The 19,076-nt window shown below is 41.3% G+C and overlaps 1 protein-coding gene across 1 annotated transcript in view; it reads left to right on the forward strand.

Moving 5' to 3' along the window:
* Positions 1 to 8,654, forward strand: part of si:ch211-200p22.4 (phosphatidylinositol-binding clathrin assembly protein) — a 143,028-nt gene extending 134,374 nt beyond the window's left edge. Inside the window, exons 19-21 of the mRNA XM_038302106.1 lie at positions 1,138 to 1,194; positions 2,639 to 2,755; positions 3,222 to 8,654. Coding sequence (XP_038158034.1) covers positions 1,138 to 1,194; positions 2,639 to 2,755; positions 3,222 to 3,236 — 189 coding nt within the window. The 3' untranslated portion in view covers positions 3,237 to 8,654. The remainder of the gene's footprint in view (positions 1 to 1,137; positions 1,195 to 2,638; positions 2,756 to 3,221) is intronic.
* Positions 8,655 to 19,076: the final 10,422 nt, after the last annotated feature.

The following is a 19,076-nucleotide window of genomic DNA, read 5'->3' on the forward strand; positions in this document are numbered from 1 at the left end:
CCACTTATTTAGATGATCCACCCAGAAAAAGAACATCCTCCAGCATACCTTTAACTCTGGACCAACTAGAGAGTCCGTGTTAAAGGTCCATCTCTCTATATCCTCCAGTCATCTTAGAAAGCAAGTCCCAATTACATAAATGTCTGACAGCAGCGCTGATTCTTTGTTTTTTTAAAATGATAATTGGAAAAATAATAAGAGAAATCCGTTCATATGTATCCCATGTTTAGAGTCTGCTTAAAAATCCCTTCTCAGATGACTTCTTGGGGATCCTCTACATTATGACTAAGATTTCCTAACTTTAGTAAATTGCACTTGGTTTAAAACATTGATTAAGGAACTGATGCAAAAACGGCAATTAAAGGATAATGCTTGTGCAGTTTTATTTTTCCCCCCATAAAACCCTAAGCGTACTGTAGCAGTACTGTAATTACTGTAATCCATCATTTTCCGTCGTAAAATAAAGCAAAACAAGACTTTCCACCGTAGCTAATTACATGCTTTAATGGAAATATCGCAGTTTTCATTTCTAGACTCCGGGTATAGCTAGAAAAATCAAAACCAGCTGGAGGTGTCCCGCTGTGTCATCGTGGGATCTTCCCAAGCAAATGACTCTGTCTTTATGGATCTTTGAGGAAAGATTCTTTATTTCTATAATATTAATAAGAGATTTTTCAGCAGTGATTTGGGATCTTTGCTTTAATGCACCTTCACCTGTTCTAACACAGCTGCAGAAAGCAGCTACCTTCAGTCAGAAATCAGCAGCTTGGATGCAGAAAGGTGTTCCTTCCAGTCAATAGGTGTCTATATGTGGAATAGGGAGCCGGTCAGGTGCAGAGGGTTTGATTTGCCCTCTGCATGGAGGAAAGCCCGGCTCTCTGCCTCTTCTTTTGAAGTGCTGGGAATGATTGCTCACAGCGGGGAACCACTAAGCACTTTAGCTTCTTGCTGTGCTGCTAAATGTACACACTCTTGAGCTTTAAATGATTTGTCCTTTTCCCCAAACAGTACACCTGAAATCACTCCAGTGGAAAGTTTTTTTTTTTATTGCATGTGTGTTGCATAAATAATTTTAAATTTAGATGAGGTGAAGCTGGTTGGTTATTTTGTCCTGAGATCATCTGTTTTTCGTTCCAGGCCCCAGCGCCGATGGCTTTCCCCATGACCACACCACAAGTGCCTGTCTATGGAATGGTGAGTATGACCCAATGAAGCGCCTTTCAGATCCCTGAGCTCATATGTAGCTGACCTGCATGATCAGTAGGCTATATTAGGGCAGATTTGGACAAAGCACTGATGCACCGTAATGAGGATGCCTCTTTTAACGTCATGTTTTACTATGAACTGTTTTATTGTGGCTTTTTATTCAGCTCTTCTAAGTCAGTAATTTGTAGACCTGGTTTTTCCTGGACTTTGAGCCATTTTAACTTGCTCTGGTCTAAAGCCGGGCTTACACTGAGAGATTTTTTGCCCTTTTCAGGCCGACTTTCCAGTTGTGCAAGAACTTTCCGATCGGGCTGACTTTCACCCTGATAGTGCGTCGTGTAGTGTACGGGGGGGTAACAAGGGGCGATCAGCCTCTCACGACCGCCACCGACCTCCTCCCGATCAGGAATCGTGAGGTCGGGAGAAAATCAAACGTTTGATTTTTAGTCAGCCATCGTGAGCAAACAAGAATTCTTCTTCTTCCTCTTAGATGTAAACACAAAAGCATGGCAGGGGGGGCGAGTGAAATGAAGTTCTTTCTGTAAAATTGACAGACCGTAGTAGCCACATATGCTCAGCCATGTCTTTGTCCAAATATGTCGTTGCCTTTTCCTTTAAAGGCTTTCAGCACAAAATTGCACAAATTGCCAAGGCAGCTCGTTTCACTCTAGTGAGCTTCATATTCCTCTTCTACTCATTTGGCTTCTGGATAGACGAGTCTGAGTAGCTCCACCTCACTGCGGAGCTGAGTCCCACGTGGTTTTTGGACGTACAATGTGAGCAGGTAGATCGCATCAGAGCGTCGTGCCGCACAGTGTGAGAACATACATGATGAGCTGTGAACACACACTGTACGACGAAACCCTGCGGTTTGTCTTTAAACTTGGAAACCAGAGTCCACCAGTCCAGTGGATTGTTTTTTAAACTTTTTTGTCATAACCGTGACCTGGATGACTGAGAATCTTCACCAGCAAAAACATCAAATGTTTCATTAGGATGAAGCTTGGGTTTTCTTCCATAGGATATTATATGAAATAAAAAGACAAAAGACATAATTTCCAAGCTAATGGCTAGAAAAGTAGATCTAAAAACATATTTATGGTTCTTTTTAGTTTTTTGTTGCACAAATAAATTCAAATATTCTTAAAATAAAACAAAAAACTCCAACGTATTTGTTATTGTACTGCATTAGCTGCTTCCTTATATCATTGTTTTCTATTAAGAGCCATTGTAGAGGAAACGAGCAGCTCAGACCCTGATCTAAGTCCTTCCCCTGCAGCTCTGTGTTTGGTTTCCTCTTGCTGGAAGGGAAACCTCCACGCCAGCCTCTAACCTCTGTCCACAGCTTGATGCTTCCACCACCATGTTTCAGTTTTCCTTGTTTCCGTAACCCTCTACTTTCTCTTGGTTTGTGTTTGCCGTGGCTCTTCAGGTCCCGCCCCAGATGGCTCAGATGGGAGGGGTACCTGTGATGGCTCCACAGCCAATGATGTACAACCAGCCTGTTCTCAGACCCACCAACCCTTTCGCACCCATGCCAGGAGCCCAGGTAGCTGACCTCGCAGTCGCACAGTAGTTCACACCAGAGCATGTGAGCGGAATATGGTGGAGCTCAGAGCGGTTTGCAATTTAGAGGCCGGAGTGAGGATTGGCATAATTACATGAAAGAAAAAATGCCTTTCCTGAAAATTTGAGCGAGCGTGGAGCGATTTCGCCAGAGCAGCAGGTAAATTAAGGTAAGCGCTGAGTGGATTGTGAGCGGAGCTTCCTGGTGTAACTTTGAGCGGCGGAGCGAATGAGCAAAAATCCTCCTGAGTGGGAATTGCGCGGCGCCCCGCTACGTTCACATGCTCTGGTTCACACACACACACATATGCTCCCTATTAGCCTATTTCTCTCAACAATAACTTGATACCTTAAGTGATAAAGGGAAAAACGTCCTCTCTTTTGCACACGCAGTTAAAATGCTCAGAATGTCTTTATAATTTCAGGTTTCTTCCCCCTCTCTTATCTAGATGCAGTTTATGTAATCCATTCAGGAGGAAGCTGAGTGCCAAAAGTGACAAACAGAGGAAAAAAGTCACGGGAGGACGGCCGAGCGGAGGGAGGGAGGGAGGGAGGGATGAAAGGATGGAGACACGATCCAGATAACCGACAGACACCAAAACGGAGGACAAGATGTAGACGGGGGGAGGGTGGGGGGGCTGTGTCTGTGTGAAACAACTGCTTGCATGCGTGAGAGTGGAGCTTCTCTGCGTTTATGGTGTCACGTCTGACGCGAAGAGTGCAGATGGATGAGCAGAGAAGAGGGGATGGAGGTGATCCTACCGCACCCAGCCTGCTCAGTTCAGCTCACTATCGATGCTTTGAGAGCTGCAGATTTAGCTTTATTTCATTCTGGTGCTACTTTGTCCTCTTCAAGTTCCTGTCTGCCTGCAACAGCAACTTGGGAGCACTTATAAGAGAAAGTGTGTGTGCGTGTGTGTGTGTGTGTGTGTGCAGCAGTTGTTTCAGGTCTCCCAGCTCCTCTCAGCCCACCCCCCCTCACTCTCCATTTGTTTTTACTGAGAGATGCAGAGGCACATTTTCTCAAGTTTGTTTCCTGTAATTTTCAATCTGTATTTTTTTTTTCCTCTTGTTTATCTTCGACAGCCTCTCTTTAATGCTACCAGGGCTTGTACAGCAGTTTGTTGAAGCGCTAAACGGTAACCGAGCATTTATCATCATGGCTTTTGTTAGCTCTGCACACGGAGACGGGGTGTGGTGACGCATGGGAACAAAAAAGATAAAAGGAACTCAAGGGCTCGTCCCACTGGGGGTAAAGGCATGGAAATGTATCAGGTTTTGCTGAAATGGTTGACTGTATCCGCATCATGAAAACTGCCGGTCAATGTGCTTTCAAAGGGTTTAAGGGATTGAGGGATCTTTGCATAAAATGTCACACGAGAAAAGTGTCTTGAAATTGATCAAAATTTACCCACAATTGTTAATGAAGCTGTGTACATAAGCAAAACCTGTGTTTTTTCTTTTTTCCTTATATGGGCTGTTAACCCATCTTTGCAAAGTCAGCATTTTAATATTGTGTCTCTTTAAGAGGCTGTCAGCGATCATCAGGATTGGTCACCTGTCCTAAAATGAACCCTTTTCTTAAAGCGATACACACAGTCATCTATTTAAACAGTGAAGGGATGGTTCTGGATGTTTGGATCTGAGGTTCTGTTAAAAACACGTTTTCCTTTAGTAAAAGTCTAGATTAGTGGGTTTTGGAAGCTTATTAAGCGTCCAAAACAAAACGTTATATTTAAAAGAATCTCCAAACCTAGTTTTTTTTTTTTTTCTTTGAATTTTTGCACATCAGAAATAAAGTTTGGAGGAAGTGTATCATTAACAACCTTCCTGTGTGAAACTTTGCAGTGATCAAAGTGCTAGTTTATTGATTTCTCCTAACCTCCCCCATATTTTTTGGTTTACTTTAATATCAGTTCCTGTGATGGGAAAAGCTCTAAAGGTTTATCCTCATTACAAGCTATAAAATCCCTGCCTACATAGTTGGACAATTGATAATAGACTCTAAAAAGTCAAATAAACTGATGATGATGCTGCCACCACCATGCTTCACAGTAGGGATGGTGTGTTCAGGGTCCTGTTTATGTAGTTTAGTTTTTGTTTTTATCTTTTTAACATCCTTTTAAAATTAAACAAGCACCCCTTGGTTTTGGCCCCTCTTGAATTTCCACTAACTTCAGCCTCTAAAATCATCTAATCTGGATCTGTACTAATGGAAAATGCTAAACGTTCTCTACTGCAGGTAAGATATGAAGCTGTTTGTAACTTTTTAACAGAACCACGCTTTAAAAGGCCTGAACCTTCCCTTAGAAACAGCTGCTTTTTCTGTAAGTTCAGTATTCCGCATATTTTGCCCGACTAAATTGTTGCTGATTTAACTGTTGCCATGCAAGGCTTTAGAGGCAGGCCATGAATGGGGGTGAAAGGGTATTCTTCTGTCTAGAAGGACCAAAAAAAAAACCCAACGCCCCGTCAGAGATCCACGCGAGGTGATTGATGATGGCGGTTACAGAGTCGAGTTGATTGAGTCACTGTAAATTGCACTGAATCAAAGCGAATGGCAGGAGATGCGCCGCTCCGCTGTAACGGACCCGTTACCGTCTGACCCCATGATGCTCATGATTTGTTTTCCTGCATTTCTGCTTCCATTGAGGGCTACATCTGAGGGTCACGTTTTAAATCAAGTTTGATACAAAAAAGTTTTTATCTTTTCAAAAATCAAGAATTGCAAAAATGCACATGCAAAAAAAGTTGCACTGAAGTGGCGAAGTCACCGTAGTCGAGCATCGAGGTCTTATTAAAGATAGATATTCGGAGTACCTGGGGTTCAAAGAACTCTCGACTACAGGCCATTTTGATGAGTACTTTTAATTTTTTTTTCTCCTGCCACTCTAAAGTTGAACTTGAAGCTTTGTGTCCCCCCCCCTCAGCATAGAACGCCTCCAAACTCATCGCCCACTCTGCTGTGAATCTTCTAGTGTCGCCTCAGTTCTTCTAGTAGCTGATCCAGCCTATTTTGGCCTCTTTAGTCTGTAGTTAGTCTGTGTAGATATGTAAAGTGCTTACAGTGTCCGTGTAGATCGTCCCTCCTGTGGGTTAGAAGCAGCTTCTCGTCGGTCTTGTGTTAGCTTAGCCTATCTTCTAATGATCCCGCTGTAGGTTCCCTCACCACTTCCTGTCCTCTCCTCTCCGCTGATGTCTAAAAATGGTAGCTCTATTACCCCTGTCAGTGTTTCCGTACTTTAGCTGTAAATAAAACCTTTCTCTCAGGCTCTTGTTAGTTTCTCTTAATCTCTTCTTTTCTTGCTTCTCTCATCGGTCTCATCTTCCATCCATCCATGCCTCCTTTCGTCCCTGATTGGACCAGCAAAGCACACGTACGGATTTCAGGTTTTTGTGACAAATCAATAAGGTGGATGATTGTCTGGAAGTTAGCCTTGGCTAAAGGTCAGCTAAGGCACTTTCCCTCTGTTTTTTGGGTAAAAGTGAAGATGAAGACCTATAGAATCCTGAATATTACAGCCTGGGGGAGATACAGATCTACAATGTTGCCTTAATGGAAATTTAAAGTAATAAAAGGCTTTATAAAAATCTTGAAACCACGGTTATTGCCTCTTGTTGACGTTTTTAAAACTCGATTATAAAAAATAATCATAAAGTAGCATGTTTTGAGCATTGAATAAAATGTGGTTATTGTTGAACATGTAACACTTGACATGCACCCACACAAAATCCCAATCAGGTACTTTAAAGAATTTGACCATGAAAACGCTTAAAGTGCAGTACAGTAGTATTTCATCGAAAGGTCGTCCCGTAGTTAACACTTTTATAAAGAATGTCCTGCTCCTGATGATGTGTTTCCACCAAGGATAGTTTGCTGAAGCCTTTTGTTAACTTAAGCTTCTTTTATCCTTTTTTGATATGACTTGTTGATAATCAAGTAAAATATTTAATCAACGATTTACCTTCATGAACTCCAGTGTATTGAATGTCTACAAAGTTTTGGGCTAAACCATCATAGTGAGCTCATCACTACGTGACCAAGACAAAGTGAACATTTAGAAAGTGTTAAACAAAACCCAATAAGTATTTCCGTCCATTAATAACAACTGTCTTACTGGTTATCGCTCTTAGAGCCGTCGACATGAAATCATACGCAGTAAAGAAAGACCCGGTTTCCGAACTTTATTTTGGTCACGGACATGGAAAAAGGCCTTTATCAAGATCTGCATCCGATATCTGTCTCACATTAGCCCCGTATTCCCTAACCACCAAATAGCGCAAGTTGTGATCAAGAAAAAATTTATCTCAATGGAAATTCGCAAAATGGGGCAAGATCGTAGAGTTGAGAAAAAAATTCAAATCTTCTGATTCAACGTGTTAGCGCTTCGATGAATTGTTTTTTTTCGGCCGTATCAAAACCATAGAGTTCGTAAAACAATTATCGTAACATATGAAAACACTTTTTTCGCATCACAAGTCAGTTGATCTGCGACTGTCCCTACTGCCTTGTGAAGAAACAAAGAAGGAAAGTCATTTGAAGATGTTGTCGCCCCCTGGAGATGTTGCTGAATTATGAAAAAAATGTTTACATCCACGGCTGCCATGTTGCTTTCAAGCGTTACCATGTGAACAAACGTATTCACTTGTTGAAATACTGCATTAGCATTGTTTTAGATCGGCAGCATATCAGCATAGTTCTGCGCACATTCGTAACACAGCTACTGTGACAACGCGAGTTAGCCTTCCTATGGGTCCAGTATTCAGGGCCCTACACCTAAATATAGATGGGAATTCCTCGGTGAGGGGATGTTCTCGGCTGTCTACCAGCTTCTGATCAGGGCTCCTTCAAAGATGTCATTCAGCATTTTAGATTTAGATTGTAGCTGGTAAATCTAGTCACGACTGCAGTGTCGGTTTTTGGGTGAATGGATCTCCTCTCTGGGCAAACAGCAGAAATTCTTGACGAATTCCCAATCATAACGGTATCATCTCTGCATGCTCTGTTCTCTGGTTAAAACAAAATCTGTAGCCGCTTTCTCCAGAACTGGTTTATTTTCTAGTATCCAGCAGTTTCTCAACAAATGAACCATTAGCCTTTTATGTTTAAAGTCCGGTAACTGAGCTTTTTGGCTTGTTGAGTCTTCGTCCAATCATTGTGCCAGTAGTTGTTAGTGTTATTGTATAGGTCGGATTCATTCATGGACGTTCTCGGACACTTTCGTCCTTTCCCTAACGTCTGCCTGGTCCAAATAGGGCCCGTCCCTCTTGAAGTCGCTGCTGTTTGTATGCGTTGCTGTAGCATGAATCCAGTACAGTGGAGGATGAGCTTAGATGTCAAATCCAAACATCTGATTGCTCCGATTGTAGCGGACATTGAAAGAGCGTCCCTCTCTCTGGCGAACACCCGCTCGGTGAGTTCGTGGCGTTGTCTTTCTCTATGTTTGTGTCCTCAGAGCATCACAGTGGTGGTGACCTCCCTTTTGTTGTCCAACGATTGAGCGACTGATCAGACTCCAATAGTTGTCCGTTGCCCAGGAGCCGTTCAGGCAGAACCGTAAAGGTTTGGGACTGTTGATGAATGAGCCAGTACATCTCAAAGCATTGCCAAACTTCTGTATTCTCCCAAAGAGCTCGCATTGTGTTTTATGTGCAGCACACGTCCTCTGTGGACGACCCGTCCTCTCTTGGGCGGCGTTTGTGTTAGAGCCAGACCCCCCCCTCCACCCTTGGAAGTGAAATGAACAAAGAGAGACTTTGATAGATGTCCTCGTCTTGTCAGTGAGTTGGTGTGTTCAATCAAAGATCTCTTTGTGCACGCTTTATTTTTATGTTGTTTCTTTTTTAATCACATCTGTGTTTTTTGCTAAACAAAAAAAAAACCCTCGGATTGCTGCCTCAATATTCTGTATATAAAGAAACATGCAACATGCAGCTTAAAGACATACCCTCATAATCTGCATTATTTTCATTTACCCATTTTTATTTCATCTGTACATGAAGATATTAGTGTAATAAGCAGCATAAAGGTCTGATTCCTACCATGGTGGGGGCGGCCTGAACCCGACGGACGGAGCAGACCGTCTCCGTCAGGATCAGCCGCGACTTCTCAGCGATGCCAAATGTTAATCCGTCTCTTTCTCTTCTGGGCCCCCCCCCCCCCCATCTCTTTGTACATTGTTTTCTATTTATTTAAAGCAGAAATATATGGAGTGTATCAGGCACCGAAAGGCAAACAAATGTTAGTTGATTTAAGAAAAAGAGAAAAATGATGGGCTTTATTTTACAGCAGTGTATTTGTTTATTTTAGGGATTTGATTCCTCTTATTTTTTTTGTTTGTTTTGGAAGAAATAAAAAGTCATTTTCCATTCCTAAATATTTGTGTGGAGCTTTTTTTTTATGCGACAATTGATGTGGAAACTATAGAGTTTAATAAATTAGACCAAAATGGTTCTAAAATCTTTTTCCATTCAGCTTTACGATGGAAGGATCCTTTATATTACACAGGTATTCAGACCCCCAAAATGTTTGAACACATTTCAACCACAACTTTTATTTAGGATGAATTTATATATATATATAAAAAGACAATGACAAAACCATAAGGTAGAAGGAAAGATGGATGATTTTTAATTATTCCAAAAAGTTTATCCAAAGTTGGATTTTTGCAGAGCGCCTTAGAAGCAAGACTTGCCACAGATTTTAAAATATTGAATAAATAGACTTTATTTCAGATGCATATGTAAATAAATCTCTGAAGAATGGACCAATTCACTTAAGATAAATGTTTTTAATATCAGTACCTGGAGAGGAATTGTGCTAAATCATGTCTTGTTAATTTCTATCCCATAAATAAAATAAAATGGATTCAGATCTGGACTTTGATTAGACCAAAAGTCTGCAGCCTGCCGTTCCGGATCGCCAACTCGCTCTTTAGACGCTCAACATTGGCTCTTCACCACACGATTAAGATCCAGTTAATAATTTTCTCCACTTCCTAATTGCACAGAGTTTCCCAGAACAGAATTACACATATTTTCTTTTTTTTTTGTGTGAGTAAAATATGTTCCTATTTGACAATATTTTTCATAAATTTCAGCCACCTTTTGTAGATGCGTGTTTAAAAAAAAAAGAAAAGGCAATGTGAAGTTTTTGGCTCTAATTAAATTTTATTGGATAAGCAGAAGTCAAATGTTATAATTCACTAAATGAATTGACTGTATCATAAATTTAAAGGGAAATAACATCAGTAACCCATTGAAAAATGTTTTTAATCCCCTTTTCACATTTGTTTTCTTTCATTTTAAAATCTAAAATATGGAATGGAATGACTTTTGTTTAAAAGGGACAAACGTTTGGAACATATTTAGGGTTATTCTTTTTGTAAAAATGATCACTCAATGTTTTAAGGCTCTAATAAGTTTAATTGGATGGACTGAAGTCTTAATTGGCTCTTTGGACTAGACCGTCCTAAAATGTGAATATGCTTTGATCTGAATCAGAGCTGAACTATAAAGCAATACACCTATGCTTTATAGTTCTGTTCCTTCTAGCAGAATAGCCAAACTTTTGTCTGTTTTTTGTAGGTGTTTTCTGGCTGGCCTTGTAAGCGTCTGGACATAAGTCTGATCAAGTTGAAGTAGAGTGGCTTTAAATGGGCCATTAAAGCTCAAAAACACTCCAGTGTGTCTAAAGGAAACAAAGGTGGGCCAAAACTTCTCCAAAGGGACCCAAGAACTCATTGCCAGTTATTCAGCACACTCACTGACAGCTATTGCTGCCAAGGGGGCTACGACCAGTTACGTTTAGAGAGGGCAATCACTTTTTCCACATGAGGACAGGTTGGTTCACGTTGCTTTTTTCCCCATAATGTGTGGGAGACACTAAACCAGAGGATTATCTGTCTGAGAGCTGAAATGTGATGTAAAAATCCTAAAAAGAAAATTGGTTTTGAGAAAATACTGATTTATATTTTCCTCAACAGAAAAAAAATAACTTTAAAAAAGAAATGTGTACTGGTAAGCAATTCCCTCTTGAAATAGGTATGTTTTCCCTTGTTTGGAGCTGGTAAGTAGGACAGTTTGGCTATGATATCATTTATATTAATAAGAAAAAACTATCTTACTTCTAGTGGGTTATATCTATCTTTTTATTAAGGACAAGAAATATCCATTCTATTGGCAGATCATCCTTTAAAAGGCAAATACACAAAGTTTTGAGCAGAAAAGTGTTAAAAATCAACTTTAAATCATTTGTATCATTAAGATGCATTAGAAAAATGTTTTTCTGAATAAGTAAATGCACCATTTACAGCTACAACTAATATTCTGCGGAGTTTCTAACTGGTTTAACTGGAACAAACATGAGTCCTGGCAGCTTAACATGCACTGCAGGATGAATCTGCAGCAAAATCCTGAACTTAAATTCATAAAAGCAATGAGGCTAATATTCTCCACAAAAGAAAAACAAATTGATGTTTTGTAAATTTAAATGACAAAACAGCTTGACATTATCTTATCAACATGTTTCATCTTTACGTTTATTAAACTGACCTTTCTCCTGGATCCAAATAAATGAAGAACTCTGATTTATGCCACAGATCGGAGGTTTTCAACAGGTGGTCCGTGGCCCCTAAGGGGTCCACAGAGGTACTGCATGGGGGTCGCAAAAGTTTTGTTTGATTAGACTCTTTTTAAATATTCCCCCTGCAGTGCTTTCCACTAATTGAAATGTCTTTAAATCCACATTAACATGAATTCAACACACTGTAGTAAACAGATAAATGGAGGCAAAAGATGTCTTTCAGTCATCAATGCACACATTCAGCGACACACAGGAGCTCTTTCAAGCTGGGCACCGTTTCATTCACAACACCTGTCCCATCAACCAGGAATCAGAACCAGAAATACTTTAATAATCCCAGGGAGAAATTAGTTTCATTACATTACTCCATATGTAATAGATGGACTATAGGACCAGTTTGATATAACATAATTTCATACAATATATATAATTAGGGGGTTATATATATATATAACCGGTTTGGTGCTCCTTGGCCTGGAAAACATTGAAGAGTCCTTCCATAGATGATCTGAATCATCTAATTGTTGCTCTCAGCTTCTGCTGCTGTGTGCTGATCCCTTTGGCCTTTGTAAAAGTTATTAGGTGCATAATGTTAGAGAAATTGGAACAACAGCTTACTGAAACCAAATACAAAAAAAAAAAATGCTAATAATTACCCAAATGTAGGAGTTTCTCCCTTATAAACCCCAAACATCTAAAGCTGTATATGTTATTATGACACATGGGGTTCACCTGAAGCAATAATGTCTCTGTAAATAATAACATATAATAATATTGGGCCAGTCCGAAGACGTCGCACAGCTCCTATCCTTCACCTTTCGCGAGGTCAACACTCTTTTTTTCTGCCTCTCTGCCAGCTCCCAGATCAGCTTCTCTGATTGGTTGATGAGGCGCGTCGAGCAGCAAAAGTTAAATTTTTCCAACTCCAGCATCTGCTGCTTCTGAAGAAGCTCAAAATGTGCTGCAGAACCTTTGATGACTTTGCATGTAAACTAGCTGCTTGTGCATCGTGCGCTCTGAACGTAGCATTAGCTCTTTCCTAGCTGCCAGCACTGTTCACACAGCTGTTATCATGGCAACCGTTGGCCTTTTGGACAGTTTCCCTTCGCTGACTTCAGTGTAAAGTAAGAATGAACTGAAATAAGAGTAGATGAAATGATCCAGAAATGCTTCCCCTCTAAATAAAAGCCTTTTGAGCTCTGAACCCTGCAGAGAGCGGAAGCGTTCAAGAAGTGTGCTGAAACTGTTTGAAACACAACAACACAGCAGCTTTACTGCTGTAAAACGGTGGCCAGTTTGGAGAAAACACCTTTTTACTCTGAGCAATATAAGGGTGCATTAAGTTTGTGTGGAGAGGACGGCTGTGACCTCCGTCCTCCACGCTGCGCTTCACATGGCTAAGCTTCACGCTAAACCTGTCAGACAGGAGAACAAACGGCTTAAACCTGTACGATGGAATAAAACCATCTGTGCATCCTTTGCTCTGCACTCAGAGAAAGAAACTAAACCACATATAGAAAGAAAAAATCTACCTTTCTGCATATTAATGCAGTGAAGGCTTCATATACAGCCACACAGATGTGGTACCAAATATAATTTGATATTTAGTTTCTTTTTTATATCAAAACGAGTGTGCACATTCTGGTTTACCCTTTTCTGTTATGATTCTGTTTAATTTATACTCTGGTTCTGTTTGAATTCATGGGCTGAGTCCTCAAAAGGCCTGATTCGAAGGACGATTATGTCATAGTGCGGCGCCGAGGTCTGGTCGGATTCCTCGTTATGCGTCCTAAAAATGCGTCCTTCTTTTGCCTGATTTGTAGGACGGGTCCGATGTATCCTCTCTATCCTTGGGTATCCCAGGATTCCTTGCGAGGCCAAGCAAGCCGGCTGCTCCGTGATCAGAGGAAATGGTAATTAGCGCCAAACAGTGGTGAATATTGGAAGTTCAGTTTAATATAATAAAAGTATGAATAGATCCATAAATAGCTCCGTCTGAAATTAATGAAAATAGTTGTTTTAATGGTTATAGAGTCAGATATGTGGCGGTAATGTTTGGTTTATCTAAAGGTTTTTATCTGTTCCTGTGTAAATAGGTTTGGCTGTAATTTAAGGACAGATTCTAATAGATCTACAGTGTGGGGACTATAAATAGGATAGAATTTTATTTTTTAATTGCTATTTTGCACAAATGTCTTAACTAAGTATTTTTTTTAGGTGGAACATAAGAGATTTGCAGATATATTTTTTCATACATACATTGTTTAGATTTACTTTTATCTTTCTACCCTTTTTATAGAATAAAAAAATATTTTTATTGTCCCTCAAAGGGGAAATTTACAGCAGCAGAAAGATTATTGAAAATGGATTGAAAAATGTATAAGAATAACATGATAGTGTAGAGTTAAAATATTGATAACAACATACTGTGTTTACATTATAGTGTCTTAACAATATCAAACTGTGCACCTGGAGAATAAATAACCAATTATCCACCTATGAACATTTTTACTGTAATGGATATTTAAAAATAACATCAGATATGTGCAAGATGACAGCAGCGTGTTAATTTAATTTAACCTTTATTTGTTTATGCTCTCTGTGGTTTTCACATTTATTCCACTCTGTATTCTCCTGAGTGTTGTCTTTATTTAATTTACAATAAACAAAGAAAAAGAAAAACAGTTTTGAAAAGTTCAGTATTTCATTCTTTTCTTGCTTTGTGTGTCAACTATCACAGTTGCCAAGCGATAGAGCATACAGAGGAGAAAGCCCTCAAAGGCTGGACCTGTTTGAATTCACAGCCAAAACTCTTCCGGTCTCCTTATTTTTAAGGACTTCCAAGGATCGGGTCCAGGTAGATCGGGTCCTTGCAGGATGCAGCCCATGAATTTGAACACAGCCTGTCTTCCAGCTGATCTAGTCCCTCGGCTGAGGGGCTGAGCTCATTTGGACTATACCACATCAGTGCTATGGGGGGGAAATGGGGTTTTGCTTCATTTGGTTTAGTTAGGTTTGTGTATGTTTTGCTCCATGTGTTTCTATGGTGAACTGCTCAGCCACTATTTCATTTTCTCTTTGTTTTAACAAGGCAGGTCAGTTTGTTTGAGGTCTGTTACTGGTTATTTTGAGTAGTTTTTCTTCCTTTGACCTATTTTTTCCATCTTGTAGACATTTATTCCTTTTTGGGTTAAATCAAAGAACCCTGTGCCTGACTGTCCTTTGTGCTCGGTCCTTCACTATGCTCTCATCTGTATCTGATACAGGTGAAAAGAAGCTGTTCAATCTCTGGTGCACGCTTTGCTGGTTCTGTTTGTTTTGTGTCTATAATTTGCTGTAGACCTGGGAACGTCTACCTTTACTGTTATTCTACCAACACTCACACGGTGAGGGATGAAAAACGCTCCCTGACTGATGAAAGTGTTTGTGTATATTTGTTTCATGCCGGGCTTTAACAGGCTTAGAGTAGCATTCAGCTGTGATGCATTTGGTCGTATATTTTGCCTTTAATGATGAAGAGTTCGTCACAAAAGGAGAGCATCACTCTAAACGTTCCTGCAGCCGTTCTGTCAGAGTGAAAAATCTGACCTCCTCCAGAGGCTGGCCGTTTATCTGTGTGCGTCCAGGATTAAACACACTAATCACTCATAACATTATGGCCACTGACATGTGAGTAACAGCGCTTTGATAGGTTCTCCTGAGAAAAACCGCATCCTGACTTTCTCATGGATGTTACTACAAACCTCTTTGCTTTTTTTTCCTCATGTTGGAGCCTTAAACTCCAAAGAGTTTGATGTGATAGAGGTTCTTAGCTGTGGAGAGAAAGAGCAGTAATCTCCAACATAAATCATTAGCTAAAAGTGTGACTTGCATTTGTTTTCAGCCCCCCTTTGCTCCAATACAGGGCTGGACAATTGCAGTTCCTGAGAGCCGCTGCCTGCAGCTTTTGGATTTGTCTTTGGTCAAACACAGCTGAATCAAATGGCTGAATTACCAACTCAGAATGCTGTCGGTTTCTTCAGTCCTCTTAATCCTCTATTTACTTGATTCAGGTGTTTTGGACCAAGGACACGTTGAAAAGTTGTTTAGGAACTGAAATTGCCCACCCCTTCTCTAATAGTACCAAATAAAATAAGCGTTGCACTGATACCAGTATCGGGCGGGGCTCCGATCCTGCACTAAAATGCTGGTATCGGTGCCCTAATTGTTGGTACTCGCAGGTACCATTTTGAGAGCCAAAAGTTTATTCAACTATTGTCACCCATTCCAGGTAGGCAATAAAAAATTCTACTGGATTCACTTTGTATTACCATATTTTCACGACCATAAGGCGCACCGTACTAAAAGGCGCAGTCGCAGTTATGTGTCCCATTTCTGTATTTAACACACACATAAGGCGCACCGGACTATAGGGCGCGTTTTTTATATACAGGTACATGTCCTCTACTACCTTTAAATACCTCTACTGCGTATTTAAAAATACAGCGGGGGCAAAACTGAGTATGACTGTGCTTTATTCATGTATTTATTACAAAGTATTAATCAAACCTGGGTGCTGGCCGTGAGACAGACACATCGCAGATGACACAGCGCTGTGATCACTCCTAAATTAACTTAAAATCCTGAAACCTGCCGACGGAATATGTTCGCTTTTATTGCCGGTATCCTGGTGCCTGCAGTTTAAATTATTTAGATGAAAAAACACATGCCAGCCACCGCGGTGAACCCGGAGGCTACCCAGCCCAGAGGCTGCTGATGAAGGGATTTCTGCTGTCGGTGTACCGCTGGTATGTGGGGGTCTGAGCGCCTCCGACAGAAATAGATAATCTGGATGAACTGACTGCAATTATTACGTTTTCAGGTGGTCTTTCTCACTTAAAAACATATTAAAACTACTTTATTCCCACTGATCACAGCAAATATAGCTGCAAGATTTAGATTATTTAGATGAAAAACACCTGCCAGCCACCGCGGTGAAGAGGAGGAGACGCGCCCAGAGGCTGCTGTTTAATTAAGTTTTCAGGTAGAAAAATAGAGCGGGAGCAAAACTGAGTATGTTTGTGCTTTATTCAAGTATTTATTACAAAGTATTAATCAAACCCATCAAATTCATCATCCTCTGTTTCTGAATTAAACAGCTGCGCTAAATCAGACATGCCAATTTCCCCTTCTTCGCTGTCAGAGTCACTTTCCGGGCAGCGCGGCTCCTCAGAAATAATGCCGGCTTTTGCGAAAGCTTGAACAACAGAGCCAGCAGACACGTTAGTTCAAGCATCTACAATCCATCCGCAAACGGTGGCGTAACTTGCCCGGCGCTGCCTTCCACTTATCGTGAAACTGTGGTCTCTGTCGGTCATCCATCGCTCCCACGCCGCTCGCAGCCTTACTTTGAACGGCCGCTTCACACCGATGTCGAGCGGTTGAAGTTCCTTTGTCAGACCCCCGGGATAACGGCGAGCACAGCGTTTATTTTTTTTCACCATGTTTTTCACATCAGCTGTGAGATGGGCACGCATGGAGTCACAGATTAAAAGCGATGGTGATGCGTGGAAAAAAACACCTGGTCTCCTAACATACACCTTCCTCAGCCACGCTTTCATCATCTCCTCATCCATCCAGCCTTTTTCATTTGCTTTAATATCATATGTCATCAGAGCGATGTGTCGTCTCACAGCCAGCTCCCAGATCAGCTTCTCTGATTGGTTGATGCGGCGCGTCCAGCAGCAAAACTTCAATTTTTTCCATCTCGAGCAGCAGCAGCGCGTTGGTGGCGCGCTCCCGACGCGCTGCGCCTGCTGCTCAAAACGCGCTGCGGGACCTTTTGCTGCACCTATACGCTCGTCAACCGTTGACTTTGCATGTAAACTCGCTGCTTCTGCTGCACCTGCTGGGTCCGGTTCACAGCGAGCACAGCATTAATTTGTTTCACCATGTTTTTCACATCAGCTGTGAGATGGGCACGCATGGAGTCAGATTAACAGTGATGGTGATGAGTGGAAAAAACCCACCTGGTCTCCTTACATTCAGCCACTCTTTCATCATCTCCTCAATGAGGTGGTCTCAAAAGTCGCAGTTGCAACACACATAGGGCGCACCGCACCAAAGGGCGCACCGCACATTTTGAGGGGAAAAAAAGACGTTTATGTGCGCCTTATAGTCGTGAAAATACGGTAGTCTTTTTCCTGCTTCACAAAGGTAGGCAGCAGCTTGACAAAGCCATGATGGCAATTATTTGACATTCAAGTAGTTTGCAGTTCTTCATATATGCACACACACATCAATTTCAAACAGATGGTATCGATATGGTACCAGTATCGGCCGATGCTGCACAGCCAGGTATCGCTATCAGGGCCAAAAATTGGCATTGGTGCAACACTAAATAAAATCCAGACAAAAAACCCGTTCATGTTCCATTTACACCAGGGATGAGCAATTCCAGTTCCTGAGGGCTGCTATCCTGCAACGTTTAGATGTGCCTTTGGTTGAACACACCTGAATGAAATAATTCGATGATTAAAAGGACTCTGGAAGAACTGACTGCATACTGAGGAGATAACGCAGTTATTTGATTCAGGTGTGTTGGACCAAGGATGGATCTAAAAGCTGCAGGATACCGGCCCCCCGGACCTGGAATTGCCCACCCCTGATCTACCCTAATCTCACTGAAGGAAAATGAATATCTATCTGTATTTTCGAAATAGATAATTGAAAACAGGAATCTTTTTATGAAGCCTTTGACAAAATGTATCCACATGTATTCATTCATAGATTTTGGTTTCAATTTCATATTATGTAAATAATTAATCTGAATATCTATTGGGAGTTATGGTTAATATTCTAATTACTAAGTGCCAAATTCGCCAAAACTTTCCGCTTGAGAGCCTCACTGCTGCCACCCTCTGGTTTAGAGGGGAACAGCTTCTTGAATTAACTTCCACCACTTCCTGAATCAAAGGCAGCTGCTTTTTTTTTACCGTCTTTCATACCATCCCAAACCAGCCCCTAAACCCTAAGCACTAACCCTCTGATTGCTCGCTCCCGCGGAAGAACCTTTATATTAAGGGTCGTCCCAAAAAACATAGTTGGTTGGACCATTCAGCCCTTAAATCAGTACAGGCAGGGCAGTGGGTGTAACAGCGACATGATGGCAGACTGTCAGAAAATAACAAGTTAGGAAATGAAAAAAGGCATCATTAATCCCTAAAGGCAGGCATCCCCAAAGTCGGTCCTCCAGGGCTGCTGTCCTGCAGGTTTTAGAGGTCTCTCTGCTTTAGCACAGCTGATCATGATGATTGCAGTTCAGCAAAAGCCTGTTAATCAACTATCAATGTAAATCAGCTGTGCTGGACCTGGAAACCTCTAAAACCTGCAGGACAGCGGCCTGCGGGGACCGACTTTGGGGATGCCTGCCTAAAGGGAAGGTCCTCTTTGAAATTCTTTTATTTGATCATATAAATTTATTTGAAGAAAGGGGCAAGTGGCCGATGTCATGTCAACCTGTGCCACAAAGCTGCAGCCATGCACGTGGAATGCCATTGTGTCACCATAGTAACGACTGTTTTACTGGTCCATTAGAGTGAAGAGCGCGCCCCTTTCTTGTTTATACCCCCTCACCTGTGACCTCACTGGGAGTAACCCTCAGTAGTTAGGAGGTAGTTCTTAGGGAGCAGTCTGGGATTGGGGCTCCATTTCCTCCACATTGGAAAAACTAATTACCTGA

Source organism: Cyprinodon tularosa, unplaced genomic scaffold (assembly GCF_016077235.1).
Source record: "Cyprinodon tularosa strain WSP-4 unplaced genomic scaffold, ASM1607723v1 ctg482, whole genome shotgun sequence".
Lineage (NCBI taxonomy): Eukaryota > Metazoa > Chordata > Actinopteri > Cyprinodontiformes > Cyprinodontidae > Cyprinodon > Cyprinodon tularosa.